Source organism: Antechinus flavipes, chromosome 1 (assembly GCF_016432865.1).
Source record: "Antechinus flavipes isolate AdamAnt ecotype Samford, QLD, Australia chromosome 1, AdamAnt_v2, whole genome shotgun sequence".
Classification (NCBI taxonomy): domain Eukaryota; kingdom Metazoa; phylum Chordata; class Mammalia; order Dasyuromorphia; family Dasyuridae; genus Antechinus; species Antechinus flavipes.
Genome location: NC_067398.1, coordinates 615,558,762 through 615,582,135, shown reverse-complemented (window position 1 = coordinate 615,582,135; position 23,374 = coordinate 615,558,762). Strand labels below are relative to the sequence as shown.

The 23,374-nt window shown below is 34.9% G+C and overlaps 2 protein-coding genes across 8 annotated transcripts in view; both read left to right on the top strand.

Annotated features, from left to right (window-relative positions):
- ZHX1 (zinc fingers and homeoboxes 1) overlaps window positions 1-13,512 on the top strand; it is a 42,851-nt gene extending 29,339 nt beyond the window's left edge. Inside the window, exons 3-4 of one of the 3 annotated variants that reach the window (XM_051971042.1) lie at window positions 5,731-8,830; window positions 11,601-13,512. In XM_051971042.1, the coding sequence (XP_051827002.1) occupies window positions 5,936-8,827 (2,892 nt within the window). In that variant the 5' untranslated portion in view covers window positions 5,731-5,935 and the 3' untranslated portion in view covers window positions 8,828-8,830; window positions 11,601-13,512. Of the gene's footprint in view, window positions 1-5,730; window positions 8,831-9,251 lie in introns of all 3 variants that reach the window. The other 2 variants (XM_051971041.1, XM_051971040.1) reach the window with 2 other exon arrangements.
- Window positions 13,513-18,752: 5,240 nt separating this feature from the next.
- The window catches only part of C1H8orf76 (chromosome 1 C8orf76 homolog), a 46,689-nt gene continuing 42,067 nt past the window's right edge, over window positions 18,753-23,374 (top strand). For 3 of the 5 annotated variants that reach the window (XR_007949441.1, XR_007949440.1, XM_051971045.1), the window contains exon 1: window positions 18,753-23,351. Coding sequence is in view for 3 of the 5 variants with exons in the window: in XM_051971045.1 (XP_051827005.1) it covers window positions 23,226-23,351 (126 nt within the window). In the remaining 2 variants the exon portion in view is untranslated. The remainder of the gene's footprint in view (window positions 23,352-23,374) is intronic. The other 2 variants (XM_051971043.1, XM_051971044.1) reach the window with 2 other exon arrangements.

The window sequence follows — 23,374 nt, the reverse complement described above, 5'->3', positions numbered from 1 at the left end:
AAGATAAGCAATGTAAAGGCATAGAGAATAGGGATGGAATATCATGTCTGAGAAACATTGAAAAAGTCAATTTGGCTATATCACAGAATGTAAGACAAGGAAGCAAAGTTGTAAAAGACTAAAACTAAAAGTGGCAACAAGGAGTTACTATATTTTATTGAGGATAGAAGGGATATGGTCAGATTGTCAATTAAGGAAATCATTGTGGCAGCTGTGTGGAAGATAATATGGTGTGGGAAAAGATGAGGCAAATAGATTATTTCAGGAGATGTTGCAATCTAAGTAATAGGCCATGAGGATATGAACAGGGATGGCTATAAGAGTAGAAAGAAAAGTTAGATATAAGTGATGTGATAAGATTTAGCAACTGCTTGTGGTGAAGGAGAGTGAGGAGTCAAGGATAATGGTGTGGTTATGAACCTTAAAAACTAGAAGATTGATGGTGCCTTCAATAGGAAGTAGGAAAGTTTGAAAAAAAAGACATGTTTAAAGGAAAAGATGTTAAGTTGAAAAGCATGGTTTCCTGTCTTTTCATGTCTCAGATTTGTTTCTCTTTGTCAATTTCCCTCCTAACATTTGGCACGTAGAATAGAACCTATTATATACTTGGGTTCAGAGTCAACTGCATAAATATAGTTTGGGAACGACATTGATATAAAGTAGATTATATAGCAAAAATCTATGGGTTCTTTTGTATTTCAGTCTTAAGAGTCAATGATGGCACATCCAGAAAGGCTAACATGATCCTAAGTTATTTAATTAAAAACATAGTATCCAGAAGTCTGATGGTGGTAGTCCCAGACTCTCTAATCTGTCATGGTCAGCTCATTATTTAGAATATTTGTATCTAGATCTGAGACTCCTTATTTTATTTTAAAAAATGTTTTCTTGGTACCATTTGTTGGTGTCACAGTTATATGTTGTGAGGAAAATCCTCCTTTGTCCTACTCAATTGAATTTTTCCTTGTAACAAGGAAAACTGCTAATTAAAACACAGTCTAATGATCTCATTTATAATCCAACATTCTGCCCCAGTAGGTCTCCCTTCTATCCCTACATCCAATTAACCTGCCTACCATAAGAAAAAAGATATATTTTATTATCTGGTCTCTGGAAGACCTTTGGATTTTTCAGTTCAATTTGGATTGCTCTTAATGATCCTATTTTTTATATTGGAGCCATTGTATCTGGACTTCTGGTTATATTTATAATGTGTATTAGTTCATAAAAATCTTCCCATGTTTCTTTAATTTTCTCATATTCTTCATTTTCTATTATATAATAATAGTTATTTTTATATCACATTTTTTTAGCTTTTCTTTAACTCTTCAGTTCAAGGTCAATGATCTTATGATAGCCTGGATGTCACATTTTAGAAAGGTCAGTGAAAATCTAGAGGATTTCAAAAGAAATCTCTTAGAAAAGAGAAGATTTCAATGAGAGGGTATAGTGGGCCTGAACTCTGAAAGGATGTACTTGAATCTAAGACAGCAGGGTGCTTGTAGTTAAGTACCTACTTGATGTGAGATGGTGGTTCTCTAAGCACATACTTGATGTAATGTAATGATGTGGTCAAATCTAGTTGGCATATACTTAGGGTAATATGGTGATGTGATGTTCTACAGCTGCGCATGCCCAGTATGGTATGGCAATGTAGTTGTACTGGGTATTTAAGGGAGTCCCAGAGACAGAGGGTTCTCTTAGCCGCAGCTCTTAGCAGCAGCTCTCAGCCACAGAAGACTTCAGACTCCAAACTCTAAACTCCAGACACCATCTTGGACCAGACAAGTGGCGGCTTTCCTGCCTCCTTCACTTCTCCACCCTAAGCCCAAGGACTTTGCCTGATCCCGAGGTCCTCTAGAGAGCTAGCCCGGGATATTACAAGAGGATGGGGGTAGGAATGATTCTAGTGCTCAGATATTTGAAAGGTTGTCATGTGGAAGAAGGGATTAGAGTTGTTTTCTTTGTCCCCAGTCAGCAGAAGTACATATAAATTCCAGAGAGGCAGATTTGGTAGGCTACAAATAAAGAAAAATTTACCAAGAATCACAGTTCAGGGGCAGCTAAATGGCACAGGGGATAGAGCACTGGCCCTGAAGTCAGGAGGATCTGAGTTCAATTCCAGTCACTTTCAGGAAGGTTTTATTTATTTTACCTACCATTCAACCTTTGTCTGAAGCTCTCCAATGATGGGCTATCCACTGATTCCTAATCCAATCAATTCTACTTCTGGACAACTGTTAATTTTTTTTTTTTGGGCCAAAAAAAAAAAAATAAAATCATTTGTCTCAAGAAATAGTATGTTCTTATCTACTGGACATCATCAAAGTTGAGGTGGTTTCTGCAACCATGTTATATTGATGATGTAGATAAAATTTCAAATTCATATTTCTCTTCAGATTTCTAGCCCTGAGGATAGAAAAATATATTACTTTTCTATCTTGTCTTTCTCTCCTGTGCTCAAAAGAGGAAGCAGACCAAAAATGACATCCAGGAACTGTAGATCTAAGGGGGTAGGAAAGGATAGGCAAAAACTCCCTCTCCCATCTTGCTGTAGTCTGGGATTCAAGGGGGGGGGGGGGGAAGGCTAGACAGCTCTCTTGTAGGCCATAAGACTGGTTCCTTCAACAAGACTATGGCTTCCTGGATCTTAGTCAACTAAACCAAAAGAGTCACCTAGTCACTGGGGAACCAGTCAGGGACATCCTTGTTACCTTTTAGCAAGGGGTTAGACAGCATCTCTCAGCAAGTGGATAAGGCACATTTCTAGCTCCTTTGGAGGTCCTTTTGACAAAGTTTCATGTCCTTATAATTTCATCAACCTGTTTGAGGATGGGGAGAATTCAGGGGATCAGAACTTTCCCTGATTATCCCCCCATTGCATCAGCTTTTAGTAAAATACCTCCCATAATTCATATTCACATTTTTGTATTTAGAGTTATTTTAATAACTTGTATGTTACAGATCAAATTCTATTATAGATAAAAATTCATTGATGAAAATATTTCCAATTTCTATGATTCAACAAATGGCCCATAAAAATAGAATTGTGTATCTTTAGCACTTAAATTCTCTTGTATTAGTAATCCCCAAATTCTTGACTCTTGATTACTCTTTTATTTATTTATTTTTATAATTATAACTTTTTATTGACAGAATCCATGGCTGGGTAATTTTTTACATTATCCCTTGCACTCACTTCCAACTTTTCCCATCCCTCCCTCCACCCGCTCCCCCAGATGGCCAGCAGTCCTATACATGTTAAATATGTCACAGTATATCATAGATACAATATATATATGCAGAACGAAACAGTTCTCTTGTTGCACAGGAAGAACTGGATTCAGAAGATAAAAATAATCCGAGAAGAAAAACAAAAATGCAAACAGTTTACATTCATTTCCCAGTGTTCTTTCTTTGAATGTAGCTGCTTCTATCCATCATTGATCAATTGAAATTGGATTATTCTTTTTTTGTTTGTTTGTTTTATCTTCAAGGTCCTTCATTAAATTAGCTTTATTTTCCTAGTCTTCTTACACCTTGACTTTTTCTTAAAGTGAAATTCATTGAGAGTTTCACCTTGATGGACAGAAGCAGCGGTTCTGCACACATATATTGTATCTAGGATATACTGTAACATATTCAACATGTATAGGACTGCTTGCCATCTGGGGGAGGAGGTGGAGGAAGGGAGGGGAAAAATCGGAACAGAAGTGAGTGCAAGGGATAATGTTGTAAAAAATTACCCTGGCATGGGTTCTGTCAATAAAAAGTTATTAAATTTTTTAAAAAAGCATTATAATATGGTAGTGCAGGTTATAAAGAAATGTATGACATCTAGAAATACCACTTTGTTAAAGATTAATCACATCTCAAACATATCTTTTAGTATTAATTTATCTCATACTACTTTTACCCCTTGTCACTCATTCAATCTAAATAAATTACTTGCTGTTCCATCAAAAAAAAAAAAAAGAGTTTCACCTTGGAATTCCAGAAGCATCTCCTATTTCTATAAGGAGTAAGGGCTTCTCTTCTCTCCTCCACTTCTCCATCCATACCTGTTGGAAGACAGGATTTCCATCAGGTCCCAAATATTAGTTTCAGATTCCTAACCTGGGTCAGAGGTGAAGGTATATAATAGTGATTCTGAGGAGAGGAGAAAGGAGACTCAAAAGACAAAAGTAAAAACTTAGTACCTGGTACCTGACACTGCTTCTCCAACCTGGATTGGCTCCCCAGCTACCCTCTTTTCTTTTTCAGATTCTTGAAATCTGGCTGCCATTTTCCCTCATCAACTTTCAAATTCTCTTCAACTTTATGCTATAATACCTACTTCTTTTTTTGCATAGATTCTATAGAGAATGTTTTAATAAAATAAGATTGATTAATTCAAACTATATTCTCCTGGACATCTCAACCCAGGAACCAGAGCAAGAGTGGAAGCTTTAGGGTTAAAAGTAGGGCCTAATCTTTTGGCAGGAGATGAAATGGATCAGTGTAGGGATACTGCCAGAGAAAACCAGGAGATGGGTAGGGAGGAGTAGGAGTGATACCATGGAGGTCCAGGGAAGCATTAGATAGTGAAGGGAAGGGAAATCCCAAGTGTTATTGACACCAGAAAGTGAATTAGAGAATTTCATAGCCTGATGACAAAATACCTTTTCATTATTAATTTTACATCACTCCACATTTTAGCCCCTCTTTTATCCAGCCATCTTACTGTTTTTCACACACAACATCTCTTGTTTCTGACCTTTGCATTGTCTTTGAATACCAGGCAGGCTTATCCTCTTTACTTCAATTTCTTAGAATCCTTATTTTCTTCAGCGCTCTGCTTTAAAATACCATTTTATACATGAACTCTTTCCCTTCTCATACTCGCTAGCAGACAGACCCCTTATTCCCCAAAATTCACCTTATCTTTATTTTGCATACATATAAATATTTTCCCAATAGAATGCAAACTCTTTGAGGGCAAGGACTGAAATAATTTTTGTCCAATACACCTCACACAAAGAGTAGGTTTTGATTTTAAATTCCAAATGGTCATTGTTTTATAAAGAGCACATATAATCTGAAGATTTCTTTTCTAATTTAAAAAGCTAAAGAGACTGTTGAAATTCTTAATAATCTTCAACACAGTCATTATGAACATCTTTGTGTTCTACTTTTTGGGCTTTTTAAGATATGGAAAAGCTGTTTGTCCCTATGTTTAATGATCTTAGATTCTGCTTTCTGAGTTATATCTAATTGTTTTTCTTAATTTTTTTTCTTTTCTCACAATCAGGTATAATTTCTTTGCTGTCTGTGTGTCTACCTATTCCCCAAATCTTTTATTTGGATTAGGAAGTCAGATTAGTCTCAGTTTTACAAAATTCTAACAAATTTGGTAAATGAGCTCTGAATGAGGGCGCAAATAAGTTCTCTCTTAAAGAAAATAATCAGTATATATGTATACATATATATTTTTATATTGTATAAATTTTGTAATAACTTTTTCTTAAAGGATCAAATTTGAATATTTTCATATATATGTATCTGTGAATATATATCTATATATATATATTTTGCACATCTTAAAGTATTATGTGATTGTCACAAACATGACATTTAATGATGATTTCTGGTTGTTGTATGTGTTTTATAGTTGATTTCTATAGAGTGTTTTTGTACCTTCATTTAAAAGAAAACAATCATTCATTGTAAAACTTGTTTCCTTTAATATAGGTGATTGGATGTTTGCTTCAAATGTTACAGCAATTCAGCTTTGCAACTACCAAGAACAAGCTCTTTTCTTGATTGCACTATGAAAAAGTTGCAAATGGGATGGACTTACAGAACCAAAAGCCATTTTCTTCAAATGAAGATAACTAAAGGAGTTTGATCTTCATTGCTTTCTAATTACAGTTGAGATTTTCCCCACGGAAATAGAATGGCAAGCAAAAGAAAATCAACAACACCTTGCATGGTCCTTGCTAGTGAACAGGATCCGGACCTAGAATTGATATCAGACTTGGATGAAGGTCCCCCTGTACTTACACCAATAGAAAATGCAACAGCAGAAAGTATCTCAAGTGATGAAGATGTTCAGGAACTTACAGAGTCTGACAATCAACAAAATAAAAAAGTTGAAGGTGGCTATGAATGTAAATATTGTACTTTTCAAACGCCAGATCTTAACATGTTTACCTTTCATGTAGATTCAGAGCATCCCAATATAGTATTAAATTCATCTTATGTTTGTGTTGAATGCAATTTTCTTACCAAAAGATACGATGCGCTTTCTGAACATAATTTAAAATATCATCCAGGAGAAGAGAATTTTAAGCTGACTATGGTGAAACGAAATAATCAGACAATCTTTGAGCAAACAATTAATGATCTGACTTTTGATGGTAGTTTTGTTAAAGAGGAGAATTCAGATCAGATAGAATCTATAGAAACTTCCTCATCAGGGATTTCTATCAGCAAAACTCCTATAATGAAAATGATGAAAAACAAAGTAGAGAATAAACGGATTGCAGTTTTCCATAACTCTGAAGACATTCCAGAAGAGAAAGAGAATGAAATAAAATCAGGTCATGAAGAAGCAGTAAAAAATCCAACTTCATCAGCATCTGAATCTAATACAAGTACTTCTGTTGTAAATAGTATACATCCAAATACCACAAACACAGTAGTTACCCCAGCAACAGTTCTTCAACCTGGGCTAGCACAGGTGATAACAGCAGCTGTATCAGCTCAGCAGAATTCTAACTTGATTCCTAAAGTTTTAATCCCTCTTAACAGCATTCCTACCTATAATGCTGCTTTGGATAACAATCCTCTTTTGCTCAACACCTACAACAAATTTCCTTATCCAACAATGTCTGAAATAACAGTTCTATCTGCTCAAGCAAAATATACAGAAGAACAGATCAAGATATGGTTTTCAGCACAACGCCTTAAACATGGTGTTAGTTGGACTCCAGAAGAAGTAGAAGAGGCAAGGAGAAAACAATTCAATGGTACAGTACATACTGTACCACAAACAATAACAGTGATTCCTACACATATTTCAGCAGCTAGTAATGGTTTACCTTCCATTTTACAGACATGCCAAATAGTTGGTCAACCAGGTCTGGTCCTTACACAAGTAGCGGGCACTAACCAATTGCCAGTAACAACACCTATAGCCTTGACAGTTGCAGGAGTTTCAAATCAAACTCATATGCAAAAAAGTCAGGTGCACAGTGCTCAGCCTACTGCAGAAACAAAGCCAGTAGCTGCAACTCCAGCACCAGCCCCAACTCCAGCACCAGCACCAGCATCAGCATCAGCACCAGCTCCAGCTCCAGCCCCAGCCCCAGCCCCAGCCCCAGCCCCAGCCCCAACCCCAGCCCCAACCTCAGCCCCAACTCCAGCTCCAGCCCCAGTCCCAGTTCCAATCCCAGCCCCAGTCCCAGCTCCAGCTTCAGCCCCAGCTCTAGCTCCAGCTCCAGCTTCAGCTCTAGCTCCAGCTCCAGCTCCAGCTCCAGCTCCAACTCCAACTCCAACTCCAACTCCTCAGTTAATCAAGCACGAAACTGCATTGGTGAATCCTGATTCATTTGGAATCCGGGCAAAAAAGACAAAAGAACAGCTGGCAGAATTAAAGGTTAGCTACCTTAAAAATCAGTTTCCTCATGACTCAGAGGTGATCAGGCTTATGAAAATAACAGGCCTGACTAAAGGTGAGATCAAAAAGTGGTTTAGTGATACGAGATATAATCAGAGAAATTCCAAGAGTAATCAGTGTATCCATCTCAACAGTGAAGCTTGTACCCCGATCATTATAGACTCTAGTGATGAGACTGCAGAATCTCCAACAGTTGTTGTTCCACAGCCTAAACAGCCAGGCAATTCTTTCCCTGACTTTACTCCACAAAAATTTAAAGAGAAAACTTCTGAGCAGCTGCGTGTCCTCCAAGCAAGTTTCCTCAATAATCCTGTACTTACTGATGAAGAATTGAACAGGTTAAGAGCACAAACCAAACTTACCAGAAGAGAAATTGATGCCTGGTTTACAGAAAGAAAGAAATCCAAAGCTTCAAAGGAAGAGAAAGCAGAAATAGAGGAAAGCAATGCAGGCAGTTCTAAAGAAGAAGCTGGAGAAGAAGCCTCTCCTCAGGATGAATCTGCAGCCCCTAAGTCAGTGACCACCACAAACAAAGTGTGTAAAAAATCACCAGAGCAGTTGCACATACTTAAAAGTGCATTTGTTCGAACACAGTGGCCATCACCAGAAGAATATGACAAACTGGCTGAGGAAAGTGGGCTTGCTAGAACAGATATTGTTAGTTGGTTTGGAGATACACGATATGCTTGGAAAAATGGGAATTTAAAATGGTACTATTATTATCAGAGTGCCAGTTCAAATAGTATGAATGGACAGGCTTCCTTTAGGAGAAGGGGAAGAGGAAGACCAAAGGGAAGAGGAAGGGGAAGACCTCGTGGGCGGCCTAGAGGAAGCAAAAGGATAAACAACTGGGATCGAGGACCATCACTCATAAAATTTAAAACTGGAACTGCAATACTTAAGGATTATTACGTGAAGCACAAATTTCTTAATGAGCAAGACCTTGATGAACTTGTTGCCAAATCACACATGGGTTATGAGCAGGTCAGAGAGTGGTTTGCAGAAAGACAAAGGAGATCTGAGTTAGGAATAGAGCTGTTTGAGGAGAATGAAGAAGATGATGAGATAATAGATGATCAGGAAGAAGATGATGAAGAAACAGATGACAGTGATACCTGGGAACCCCCTCGGCATGTTAAGCGGAAACTCTCTAAATCAGATGATTAAAATGTAAGTTTTTTAATACCTGCATATGTACATTTTAACTATATACATTTGGAGATATCTTGTTGTTTCAATGACTTTCAGATACAATAGCTTCTAGACTTTTCCTTCGTGTAATGAAGGGATCAGATTCTATTAGCATGGCCAAAAATAATTTGTTTCCAAATTAGCTAAAAAGTATATGTTTACTTTCATACCAAGATTGAACATTTTCTATTCCATCCACAATTAATGGTCCCCAGAGTCATTCAGCAGTACATATGGTTTAAAATAATTATACCTTTTCCCACCAAATATTAATATGTAATTGTATTTTTGCCCACTCCTTTGGGGGAGGGGACTAAAAATGACTAAAATGTGTTGTTTTGGGTTTTTGTTTTTTTTGGAATCCACCCTTCACTAAAGCTTCATTTTTTACCTATTTAAGGAAAGAATTCAAAAACGAAAACTAAAAAGAAGGGGAAAAGTATATCCGAAGGAAAGAATAACTACAGGGGTGAGGATTGCTCAGTTTTAGGAAACTAGGTGAAAATTTTTGTTCTCTTATTTCAGAACCTTATTTTGAACTTTGTTGTTTCTACCCTCACTAAACTTATTAAGCCTTTAGTTAAGATTTTATTAAAATGTTCCATATAGTAAGAGTAGTCATTTGTTCAATTAAAAGCCAACAAACCTATTCCATTTCATATCAGAATTCATGTTTAATTAGGTGGTTGTTTTGTTTTTTTTTCTTTATAGCTGTCCTTGTCTTAGAAATGAAGCATTTGCAATTCTTCTTTAAAAGGGATCTCCAGAGTGCCAGGCTAAAAGTATCTCATAAAAAAAGCTCACACTTATATAATGTGTAGCAGTTCATAGTATTTTTCTTGTGAAGATTCTGAGAGGTAAAGGACTTAATATTATTCCCACATTACAGATGAGATTGAGGCTTGCAAATGTTGAACCACGTGGGAGATTACAGAGCTGAAACTTGTGCCAGCCTTTTGATTCCAGTGATTTTTTTCATCTTACCTCCCCAAATGAAAGCTTTGCTTAGATTAGGAACTCAAGATTGAAAGACTTTCAATTTTTTAAAGTCTGGCCCTTTTCCCAAATTTTTATTTCTGTCCAAAATTCAGTTGTTTGTAACTTTTCTGTAGTTTTAAGTTTTAAAGTTAATTTCAGGTTAGAAATATAGATTATTAAAGGTTGTTTGTCACTGTCAATATTCATCCTTAGAGTTATTTTAGATTTTTAGAAGTTCTGGGGTTTTTCCTTAGTAGTTTGCAACATTTTGTTTATTTCAAAGATAGAAATGCAGTTTAAAAAATGATACATCAATCATAAAATATGTTAGGGTATCAGTATCAAGGATTATGGTGGGACATTTACAAAAAGTAACATTATGCTGTCTGATTATATTGTAATGTTCTCAAAATAAAATGGGAGAGGAAAAACATCCTTTTTTTCCACTTTTGTGCACATGATACATAAATACATAATTGTCTCTTTCCTCACCCATTCTTCCAAATCTATAACTTTCTTCTCTTTGTTTACGCTTGCCTTTTACATTATCCCTAAGTTCACAAGCATTTGATCTACTGAATGGTCCCTTTTCTAGTTTTTAAAATTTAACATATTTGTAATCATGAAAACAGATGAAACTAAAAATGCAACTACTTTATTGCAATTCCATTTTTGATTATAAAGTATAACATAACCATTATACGTCATAACTTAAGAATTTTGGGTAGATTACTCCTAAAGTTCCCTTTGTCTTTTTATAGTCTCAGAAATATTTAAGTTATCCTTTTTTTGACTCACGTACACAAAGTGTTTTAAACAGGATTTCTTTCCTCATTATTTCTTAAAAAGACAAAATATATATGCAGCCAAAATAAATCAGCAGAATTGCTGCTATGTTGATTTCTTTATCTTAGATACCTTGATGGCCCTTTTGGGGACATTGAAATCTACTAAAAACATGAAACTCTTTGCACTATTCTAAAGTGTGATATTATTTTAACAAGTTTGCATGGGCAGTATTTATATTACATAGTAAATATTATACTAATTTTGGTTAGTAAATTCACATAACGATCCTACAATTTAAAAAAAAAACTCATGTATATTGTACATGCATATTGTGTCATGTAGATAGGATATCTTTCTTCTAAGATAAATCTGGATTTAAAAAACAGATTATAATTTTAAAAAGACCCATCACAACTTTTTTTCAGATAGCCAACTCTGTTAATGCATTTAAAATATGAGTTAATTTTACCAGAGGCATAAAAGAAAATACACTTGTATATACCTATATATGTATGTGTGTTTGTATACACATACGTTAGCCTTGCAAATAAAAAAGCATACAAGTCCCTGTACCCCACAATGCCCCCCCTGTTTCTATATACACATTTTTATAGAAATAGGTCTCTGTGTGTGTGTGTGTGTAACACACACACACACACACAGACCTATTTCTATCACAAAGTCACTAAGCATGTAAGTAAATAGGAGCTATTTTTTTAAATTAAGCATCTTTGATAAATTATTGGAGGCCCTAAGTTAAAAGATATCATATGCAAGGCTTATGTATAGTTTATGCATATACCAGTTACACGTGTAATCATGCATGTAATTTCAGTAATAATAAGAATAAAGAATGTATATTCGCTTTTAGTTAACTTTTCCTGTAGTTAATTATGTCTAAAGTGCTTTTAGTAAAATTCAGATGTGGTTCTAACTAACATTTTTTTCTTAATTTTTTCAGTCTCATGTTTTTCCTTTATAGTTACCTACAGTGGTGAAGGGGACTCAATTCTTGAAATCAAGATATCTGATTTACTGTGAATGGGCCTAAACTTTTATGAAACTGAGAATATTTTTGGACATATACACATTCTCATAACATAGGATTGAATACTCGAAAGGAATGGAACTTAGTGTTGTGCCAAAGTTAAAACTACTGCAGTTGGCGGAAGTTCTGCATTGTAAATAGAACACTGATTAAAAAACAACTTGTAAAAATTCAGGTTTTAATACAGTACATTTTTATTCTGATACAGGATGGAAACATTCTGTTTCTTAGGCTTTTTTTTTTTTTTGAGGTAATTAAGTGACCACTAGATTTTGTCCTCTTATAATTTTGTCCCGCTTAATACTGTATGTTCTAGTAAGATGGGCTTTATTGCCCGTGTTCTTTGATATGTGATTAAGCTTATAGCTTTGAGTGACCAAACATTTTACAGAGTAAAAGTTCTTAGAAACAGTTAAAAAAAAAAGCTGATATTTCTGTGTCTTATTTATCAGGCCCTACATTAATGTTGAAAGTTGTGCATGTGCTTGTACAACTTATACATAAATGAAAATGCAGCATATTTATACATTTTGAAACCCTAAGCCACCAGGTCTATGTCATTAGCTTTTTCAAGTGGAAGACATCATTGGATGCTACTATTAATATCTGTAATAATTCTGTTTCTGCTTTAATAAAAGGCTGATTTTGCTTTTCATTAAACTGAATAAAATGATGTACTGAATAAGGGGAAAAGCTGGCATAAGAATTTACAGAGAGAATCTCTGAAATAAACTTTGTACCAAAAATGTGAAAAAGAATTATGTAGTAAATATATGTTTAATGAGTGTTTTTAACACTAATGTAAAATAATGTACAGATAATGCATCAGTTCAGAATTTTCTAGAACTCCCAGTCAGGTTCTACCTTCTATAACAATTTCAGTGGCTGTAGAAAAAATTCCTAAACTAATAAGTATCATTAGCCATTTAAAAACTAGCTTTTGCTTGCTAGTTATTGTAGTCTTATTAACAACTGTTTTGCCATATCAGGAAACTGAAAGTTCATATTAACTTATTTGCAAAGACTGGTGCTTTTCATTCCTATTTAGGGGGACACTTCTTTTGTTTGTGAATATAGGACCATTTTTAAAAATATCTTTCTTCATGGAAAAAACTTGTTTTTTGTTCTTAAATTGCTTTTCAGAGTGACCAGATCTAGTGGGCTTGACTAGTTTGTTTCACTTAATGAATGATGAATATTAAGTTTTTGATTTTTACCTAAAAACTTGTCAACTACAAGAAAATTATGGAAGATCTTAGATATGCATGCTGCTTTTGTTTTTATGAATGGTTATTTTTTATTTTTTAAATACAGCCTTATAAGTATTTCCAAAATACTACAATTTAGTTGATCTATTCACTACAGACAGGCCTTGTGGGTGGCTTTTTTCATACTACTGTTAACTTTTATTTTTACGATGTAAAGACTGCAGCAATTTAATGCACTATTTTTTTCACTTTTTAATAACTTCATAGAGCACTCTGTAAACTGTAATAATTAAATTGCTTCTTTTTTTTAACCTTTGCTATATGTAGTCTGAGTTCTGTTTGATAGCAGATTTTTTTAAATGTTTTCAGTTGCTGCAATTAGTTGTGTTTCAAGTATTGTACAATTTAAGCCTTTGAATATATTTGTTGTGTTTCCATTTCAATAATGTTAATTCCATATAGTTGTAAATAATTGCTAGTTATTTTTTCCAGCCCCATATCCTTTACAGGCTCAACATTTGATACTGCTCTGATGTTTGCTAGCTTTTAAAAATAATTATTTTGACAGAGCAAAAAAAAAAAAAAATCACCTAGCCAAAATGTGTCTAAATCCATAATAAAAATCAGCAGTCAAGTTAGTTCTTTCAGTGATTTTCTTTTCATTTTTTAAAGTCAAAAACTAAAAGCAAAATAAAATCCCTTAATATCCTAAAATTTGAACTATTTATTAGCTTTAAAGCTTATGTAAGTAATTTAGTGAAGAGCTTTGTTTTGCCCTACTGGTTCCATAGGGCAGTTCTGGGAGGCAATGGATAGACATTAGAGAGGCAGATTTAGGCAGAATGTTAGAAAATAAAACTTCCTAATAATCAGAACTATCAGAAATTGAATAGTCTGCTTCAAGAGATAGCAAGTTCTTCCTCACTTCAAGGAAAGGCTACATGACTACTTGAAGGGAATTTTAAGATCTTTGAATGAAGAGAAGATAGTGAATGGAAAAAATGGTGGATAGTATCATTATACTACTGCCACAAAAGACATTTGGGAAGACATACATGAAGACCACTCTCATAAAGATATAACTTCATGAAAAATGGCTTAAACATATGTTTAGGAATCCTTGATAAAAATATGACAAGGAAACAGGAAATATTTTTTCATCAGTCATTTTTAGTCACACAGCTAGCTGACTGTAAGATGCAAAGAATACAGAGATCCTGCCATGTTTATTTAATTATAAAAAAAGTCTGAGTAAAATAAAAGACAGTCTTAAAGCCTATTCTCTAACAAAATAAATCCTGCATATGTTAAAATATTTTGCCAATGGTGAAGTCCTTTAGATGCTCCTATTCACAAAGTATACTATGCTGAGTTCATTGAGCCCCACAATACTCTAGAGCAGAGGTATCAAATATACAGTCGTAAAGTTCTCATGTGGCCTCCAATATTCCTGAGTGCAGCCTGAACTAGATTAAAATATAATTAAGAAATATTAAATACAATTAACGAAAATATAGTAAAACATGGATATTATTAATTTATGGTTTTCTAAGTCAAATGTGGCCCTTAGGGAACTTTATAGTTTAGTGGTTCCCATTTCTATTTGAGTTTGATATCATTTCTCTTGAGCTTCCTTACAAAAATCTCTGATAACTCAAAAAAGAGAAATTTAGCAATCCATACAAGAAACCCCACATAGCTACCTTTTTTTTTAGATAGTGGCATGTAGTTGGATGGCAGCCCATTATGTGTGTCCATTAGTGCCTATACTTAGATGCTGAAGATAAATTGTGATTTGGGGCCAGAGTTGAAGATGGGGAAAGAAGTAGACTGGATTTAATTTGAAAAATTGCATAGCCTTTTTGATAATCTTAAATTACTGACTGGGACCAAAAATCTAATAACATTTTTAAATTTAAATTTTCTTTTTATTATTTTTGCATTCATTTTTTTAAAATGTTGAGTTCCAAATTATTTCCCTTCTTCCAGCTCCCTCCCCCACACATTGAGAAAGCAAGAAATGATACCAGTTATATATGTGAAGTCATACCTAACAATCCATTTTACTTATAAACAATATTTTTAAACATCAATATTCTTCCAGGAATATCGTATGGTTGTAACAAACAATAGTTTCCGAAGAACTGACATTATAGTTGAAGCAAAGGGAATAGAGAAAGTGGGGAGGCTTTTTTGTGTTTCTTTTTTTTCATGAGTTGCTAGGAACCATTTTATCATTTTATTATTCATAATAATAATATGTAGTAATAATAATAGTAATGATTAGAGTCAGGAATCTTTCTGTATCTGTTGGCTCTTGTGAATCAGACAGTCTATTTGGGGAACTATACTCAAAAGTCTTTCTGGTCTGATAAAACCTACCAAAGCTTGAATTTCACTGCCATGATCATTTAGAACCCAGAGTCACCTTCCTAGCATCAGAGAAAAACTTTGTGAAGCATAAGAGATTATTATCCAGGAAGTCTTATGATCAGTAAAGGGGGTGGGCTGGTCACGTTGATGTAGTGAGAAAAAAAAAAAAAAAGGACATCCCAGATGGCACACTGGTTCCCACAAAATGTTAACATCTAGAGAAGTATGCTAGATTGATCCGTGGGAGATTTGGTTCAGTTTTTTTAGTTGAATGTCTTTTCACTGGTCACTAAGTACAAATCTCACATTTTGAGTAGTTAAAGTCATGTTTATACAAAAAAAATTTGGTTCTAAGCAACTCTGCTTTCCTCCATTATTACTGCTTGTGAAAGAAGACATGAATAAGTGTCTTGCAGGATAAGAAAGCACAGATGGGCTATGACCTTCAGTTATGAAAGGAAGATCCACATTGCTGAGATCTCAGATTCACTGAAGAATGTGCAAAGTACCAGCACCCTGTTCCTGAGAGCAGAAACAGTTTTTTTCTTCATGTATACCACCTAAAAGTATATCTTTTCTTCATAAGGCTTTGTCCAGGCTCCTTTTGTGCCCTTATATCATTCCATGTTATATTAGGTTTTTTAATGTATGTATCAGCCTTCTTGATGTGTTGTTCCTCAAATGGCAAACAAATTCAATGGGAGCTTTTTTCACATTAGAATTCCCAATGCCTTGTAGAAATGACTTAATAAGTGATTATTGAATTCAGTTAGATGTAGCAATAAGAAAAATAATGTGAGTATTTGAAAGTGAGTGATGGTGCCATCAACAAACATGGAGAAATCAGTGTTTAGGGGAAGGTTTTAGGGGGAAGATTATGTAAATTCTGTTTCAGACCTTCTATCATAAAATTTTTTTGAGTTATACCCAAATGTGTTGGGTAGTTTAGACTTTTTTTTTTTTTTTTTTAACTTTTTTTGCTGAGGCAATTGGGGTTAAAACTAGCCCAGGGTCACACAGCTAGGAAGTATTAAGTGTCTGAAACCATATTTGAACTCAGGTCCTCCTGACTTCAAAGCTAATGCTCTATCCATTGAGTGACTTAACACAGCAAAAAATGTGAAGAAATTATGCTTCAATCCACATTCAGTGTCCATAGTTCTCTCTCTGAATGCAGATGGCATTTTCCATAAGAAGTCTATTGGTGTCATCTTACATCACTGCATTGCTGAGAAGAGCTAAACTATCATAGTTGATCACATAATCTTGTTAACTGTGTACAATGTTGGTCTGATTCTGCTCACTTTATTCAGCATTAATTAACATGTTAATCTATTAATTGACTTAGAGGAGATCCTGATTTCTTAAAAGCTATTCCAAAGAATACAGAACAAAGCCTGTAAGGTCTTCCAAAGCTGGAAAACCTTTGGTTATGATTATAATCAAGAAAAGGTGAGCTATGCCAACTGTAATCTAATGTACAAAAAAATCCAAAGTTTCAAAATGGATCCATAATTGTTGCAGTTTTTTGTTCTATGAAAAGACTGTGCTACCCTAAAATAAACGTTTCTTAAAAAGAGATTTCCCTTTAAATTCAGTTCTAAGCCATAGATGCTTTGTTAAAAAGACAAAAATGAAGCAAGTTCTTGATATCAAAAAGTTTGCATTATGAAGTGGGGAATATATCACTATGCCATGTAGGAACCTCTGTACTAATGTACTGTTGATGGAGTTAGACAGCAGTTTGTAGCTATAAATTAAAAATCCCCAAACTGTGCATATCTTTGATCTAGTGATACCTCTACTGTATTAATTGTACACTCCAAAGAGATCCTTAGAAAAGGAAAATATACAAAAATATTTGTTGCAGCACTTTTGTAGCCATGAAATAGAAACAAAGGGTAATAAACAAATTTCTCTCATAAAAGTGAATAAAAAGATGGTTCAAAGAAATTTGAAAGGATTGTATGAATTGATGCAAAATGATGTGAACAGAACCAAAACAACAAACATACAATTACAGCAGTGTAAAGGAAAACAATCATGAAAGACTTCAGAACTCTGATTCATTCAGTGTTCATTCATGATTCCAAAAGACATGTTTTTCACCTCTTGGAAATAAGGTAATGGACTAGCCGTGCAAAATGAAGCATACGTACGTTTTCAGACATGACCAGTGTGAAAGCTTGCTTTATGAAATTATACTTGTTAAACAGGAAGACATTTTTGGGAGGAGATTAAGGAGGATTTGGAAGTGATGGTAATATTAAAGGAAGAAAAGGGAATGATCATCAATGAACTACTAAAATTAAGCAGAAAAGAGCAAAAAGAAATTAAGAAAATGAAGGGGAATTTTGGAATTACTTTGTTAAACTGGAAATACACAAAAAATCAAGCTGAACTTAGTGAAGATTCAGTTTCATATTCAATTCTCTTTCTGTGTTTCAGGATTTTTTTTCTAATGTCATTTCCATGTTAGGTTGCTAATTTTAAAAAATTTAAATTAAAAGAGGCCATTTGTGAACCAAAAGACTCTGCAGCACCTTTCAAAATAGTAAAGAGCTAGAAATAAACAAAATGCTTACCAGTTTGAGAATAAACAAGTTGTAGTACAGTAATGTAACAGAATATTACTGCATTGTAAGAAATTTTGAATATAATGAATACAGACAAGCATGGGATTGTGAACTGATGCAAAAGGCAATATAACTAGGAAAATAATGTATATAATGACTACAGTCATGAAAGAACAATAGAAACACTGCTGTGAAATTTTAGTGACTAAGATAGTCCCAAAAAAGATATACAAGAGATAACTACCCCACTTATTGCAGAAGTCAAAACGATAGTATTAAACACTAAAGGCAATCCACCTTTTAAATGAATTTATTAACTTGCTGAACTGTTTTTTTTTTTTAGTTAAATGCTTCATATTTATTTTTTATTCAAATATCCTAACTTTCCACTTACACAGCTTAATTTCTATGACTTAACTTTTCCACTCTAGTTCAGCTGCTTATAGAGTTGGCCATACCCTTGCTATGATCATGGAATTGAAATTCCATTTCCGGATTTACAAACTCCAAAATATCCCTATTATAATTTTTTATCATTGCATTTTTCCTCATGCCTAATCTTACTGTTCATGCTCACCATTACTTCCATTCCCTCTCTCCAGTTCTTTTCCTGGTCCTCATTCCTTCACTGGCTACATTATCTTCCCACCCCCTCCACTTTCTCAATCTCTTGCTGAACTTACTTAACTTCATATTATTCTCTACTTTTGAATCATATACTTCTTTTTCCTGTGAGGAATCATGCCTTACCAACCCCCAATTCCCATCATTAGCCTACTTCTATTCGTGTACTACTGTGTGGAACTGGAAAGAAATCACAAAATTATCACAAATTTATATTCTCTCAACTGGGCCCTCATTGTAGTAAGGTAGTCTATTCCTTCCTAATTGATCTGATATCCCATTCCCCATAAAGTATATTCCAAATGTCTGTTTTTCATCTTTTTACTCAAACCTCTCACAGAAACTTCTTATACATTTTAGTTGGAAGATTTTGCCTCATATTTCATTGAAAAAATTGAGATCATTTGCCAGTTTTCTCCTCCTAAATCGACATATCCCAGATGTCCTCGGTGATTATACCCATCTAAATGTACCTGCCTCAAATAAGGTGGCCCTTTTCCTTACCATAGCAAACAACACCACCTACACAGATGATCCTATTTCATCCCAACTTCTCCAGCATCATTCCCATTTCCAATTTTAAGACTATTGATCCTTCTCTTCTCAATGCCCTCTTCTTTCTAGGTTTCAATGAAACTATCCTGATTCTCCTATATGATCACCCTTCAATCTCCTCTGCTGGACTTTCATCCAGGTCATGTCTCATGAATTGGGTGTTCTCTCCTGGTCCCTTTTCTCTATACTATTTCTCTAGATAATCTTTGCTCCCAAAGATTCAGTTATCAACTCTGCTGATGATTCTCAAATTAATTTTATCTTTGTTGAATTTTACAGATGGCTCCCCTGGACTATTGCATTAACCTGTTAATTGATTTCCCTTCCACAGGTCTCTTCCCACTTTAGTCCATATTCCACTTAGCTGCCAAAATAGGTTTCCTAAATACCAATCTGACCATGTCACTCTCCTACCCAATAAATTCCAAAAGCTCTTTCATATCTAGTACCAAATATAAAATCCTCTGTTTGGCTTTCAAAGCCCTTCATAAGTTGATCCCTTCCTACTTTTTCAGTCTTCTAACATTACTGTCATAGTGGAGTAGTGATTCAATGATACTTCCTTGCCATTCCTCAAACAAGACATTTCATCTTCTGATTCCAAGCATTTTCTTTGGCTGTCTCCAGGGGTAAGTATGCTGATAAATGTCTAACTAGTTCTCTAGGAAAAAAAGCAAACCATATACATGACATACTTTTAAATGTAATCTTTTGTATTAACATTTTCTCCATCACTTAAGCTTAGAAACCAACCAAATTGGTTTATCAATGATAACCAATGGTTTAACCAAATGATAAACCAATTCCTCATTTTTAGCATTTACCAATCTCCAAAGTGTAAATGCTCACAATAAAAGTTTGACAATCCATTTGGCTCTCACACACTTCTCCAGACAGCACTGTGATACTAACCCTGGGTTGGGAACTTGGATTCAGCCCCCAAATTAAGATTAGGGCTATGGAAGTAATGTTCAATCTAATCTTTAATTACCCAGGGCAGGGAAATGTCACTCGGGGAGGGGAATCTCAGTAGATCCCTGGAACATAACGGGGCTACAAAATTAACATTCTAACCCTGGGAGAAGAAAGGTATAGTCTCTAACTCAGAGAAGAGATCTTGGAGCCAGGAATAGAACAAGGGCTATAACTCTGTCATTCTAAACCAAGAGGGATGGGGGTCTCAAGAGTTAGATACTGGGAGCAGAACAGATTTGGGGTTCTGTAGCTCTGACCCCAGCAACTTGACACCAGATAAAGTGGGCCAGAAAACATAAAAGGACATAGCAGTTTGTTAGAGTTTGACCTTAAGTTAAAGTCCCAATCAGAGAAGAAAGGTTGGAGGAATGAATAAACTTCAAAGAAAGGTTTGTACACAAGATTGGGATTCATGGAAGAAATGAAGCAAGATATAAAAAAAATGACAGTACTACATAAATGAATTAGAAAAAACAAAGAGCTAAGAAGGAAAGACTTGGCAAAACAATAATCTTGCACAAGAAGTACAAAAAATTACCAAAGTTACAGATTCCCTAAAAACAGAATGATCCAAATGGAAGTTAATGACAGTGTGAAGCAACAAGAAATATTAAAACAAATGCAAAGAATGACTTTCAAAATAAAAGAAAATGGAAGATATCACATATCAAAAACAACTGACCTAGAAACCTAATCAAGGATAGCACAGTGCCAGAATTTGGAGTCAGGAAATTGTTGTGGAATAATTTCAGTTATGTCTAACTTTTTGTGACGCCATTTGAGGTCTTTTTTGCAAAGATACTGGAGTGGTTCCTTTTTCAGCTCATTTTACAGATGAGGAAAAGAAAGCAAACTGGATTAAATGAATTATCCAAGATCACTCAGTTAGTAAAGGTCTGAGACTGGATTTGAACTCACAAAAATTCCATGCCCAGCACTGTTTCTACTGCACCACTTGGCACTACCCAGGATCAGATTAAGAAGATCTAAGTTCAAATTCTACCTTTAAAAATTACCAGCTGTGTGACTCTGAGAAAGTCACTTTATAGCCTCACTCCCCCCCTCCCAAATAGGATTCTATCTCATAGGTTGTTATGGGGGCCAAAGAGATAACATAGGTAAAATGTTCTGCAAACATTAATAACTAATGCTAGTTATTTAAGAATCATTGGAGTACCTGAAACCATAACAAAATGAATATCATATATCAAGTAAAACTCCCAAACTTTAGAACCAGAGGGAAAAATTGAAATAGAAAGGAACCTCTTGGATACCTCTTGAAAGAAATTACAAAATGAAAATGCCCAGGAACATTATATACAATATTTCTCAGCTCTCCAGTGTCACAGAAAAATATTGCAAGCAACCAAAAAGAAAAAAGAAACAGAAGCACACAAGATTTAGCAGCTTCAACTATAAAGGATTAAAAACTAAAAAACAAGATATAGGCCTACAACCAAGAATAACTTATCTAACAACATAGAATATAATTCTATGTAGAAGAAATGGATCTCTGATGAAATAAGGGATTTCTAAGAATTCTCCATGATAAGACTAAAATTGGGTAAAAACTCTGAAATAGACACACGAGTCAAGAAAAACATAAAAAGAGAATAATTGGAAAAGACTTTATAAGAATGAACCATTTACATTTTGAGAGGAGAAGAATGATACCAAGTATCCCTTCAGGACCCTCATGTTATCAGGAGGCATGGAAAGAATCAAATAAGAGAGAAGATCTGGCAATGATTTTGTTGTTTTGTTCCTAAAAGAATAAGGAAAAGGAAGGGGACCGGGAAAGATACAATAGAGTTAAAACAAGGAAGTAGAACAGGGACACTTAGTGATTTCACATAATTAGAGAGTATGTAAGCGGAAAATATTAGTGAAGAAGGAGCCAGGGGAGTAGGTTTGAACTTCATTTTAATGCAATCTGGTCCAAGGAATGTAGAATACACAAACATAAACACATTCATCTCAACAAGGAACAGGAGAGAGAGGATTATTATATAATTACGAATGTAAGTGCGAAAAACTTATCCAGAAAATAGAAGAGGATAGAAGAATGTATTAAAAAGCAGAATCTAACAATATGTGTGTTTATAAGAAACACATTTGAAACATTAAAAACTCATTCAAAAGTAGTGCTTAAAGTAAGCTTAAAGTAAAGTAAGCGGTTAGAGCAAACTCTATTATGCCTCAGTTGAACTCAAAAAAGCCAGGGTAGTAATTATGATATCTGACCAGGCAAGAGAAAATTAATTAAAATTAATTAAATTAACAATTAAAAGCGACAAACAGGAAAACTACATTTTACTGAAAGATATCATAGAAAATGAATATATTTCAATACTTAACTAAATGGCCTAGTATCTAAATACTTAAATAGCTAAATGAGTTAGGCTGAGAAACTAAGTAAAAACTAAGAGTGGGAAACTTTAATGTATCCCTTTTCAGAGCTAGAGAAATGTTACCAAAAAAAGAAAATTGCAAATGCAGAAAAGCATAAATATCAAAATATATCCTTTACTGACCATAATACAATAAAAATTCTATTTATTAGGGAGATATTGAAGAAAGATTACTTGTAGATTAAATTACCAAAGTCAAGAGGAATAAGGATTAAGAAAGGGTCACTCAATTTAGAGCTCATTGGTGACTTTGGAGTGGGAAGTTTTGGTGGAATCACCAAATAGGAAGCCAGATTGAAAAGAATTTAATTCAGTAGAGAGTAAGGGGAAGGGAAATGGAAGTTAACAAAGCCTGCAAGTGTTTGAGGTAGAATTTCCTGACCTTGTGCTACCCTCCTTTCTATGTGTCTGTACTTTTTGCTCTGAAGTTGTTTTGGTTACTAGAAGTCAATCCACCTCAAACAATTGTCGTTTAAAATTGTAAAAAGATGGGGTGCATCAAAAAGACTTGATGCTTTCTAATGTCACTTTCAGCTCTGAATCTATAACTCTATGTATAATCTGATATATGACATAAAACAGAAGGCCATCATCAATTTAATTAAGGCCCTTTGCTTCCTGTCTTGGGTCAAGTACAATTTCTAGGCTGAAAACGAACATGGCGCTGTATGCCTTCATTTGACTACAACTCCCAGAATGCCCAGGAGGCGGCTTCTGGGAGGAAAGCGGGGCGCGAGGGCTAAACTGGACAGGCTCTGCGCATATGTATCTCTCCGGCTCCGCCCTCTTTCTCTCTTTTTCTCCTTCCCCCTTCCCCACCTTTCCTGACCTCAGGCCATGGAGTCGGACTCTTTCTTTCCTGTGCTAGGTGCCGAGTTCGAGGACTCAGTGTTTGAAGAGTGGCCGCGGTCGCGGGAGCTCGAGCCCCCGTCGGCCTACTGCGCCAAACGCTGCGAGCCCCAGGTGAGAGACGCGGCGCCCGCGAG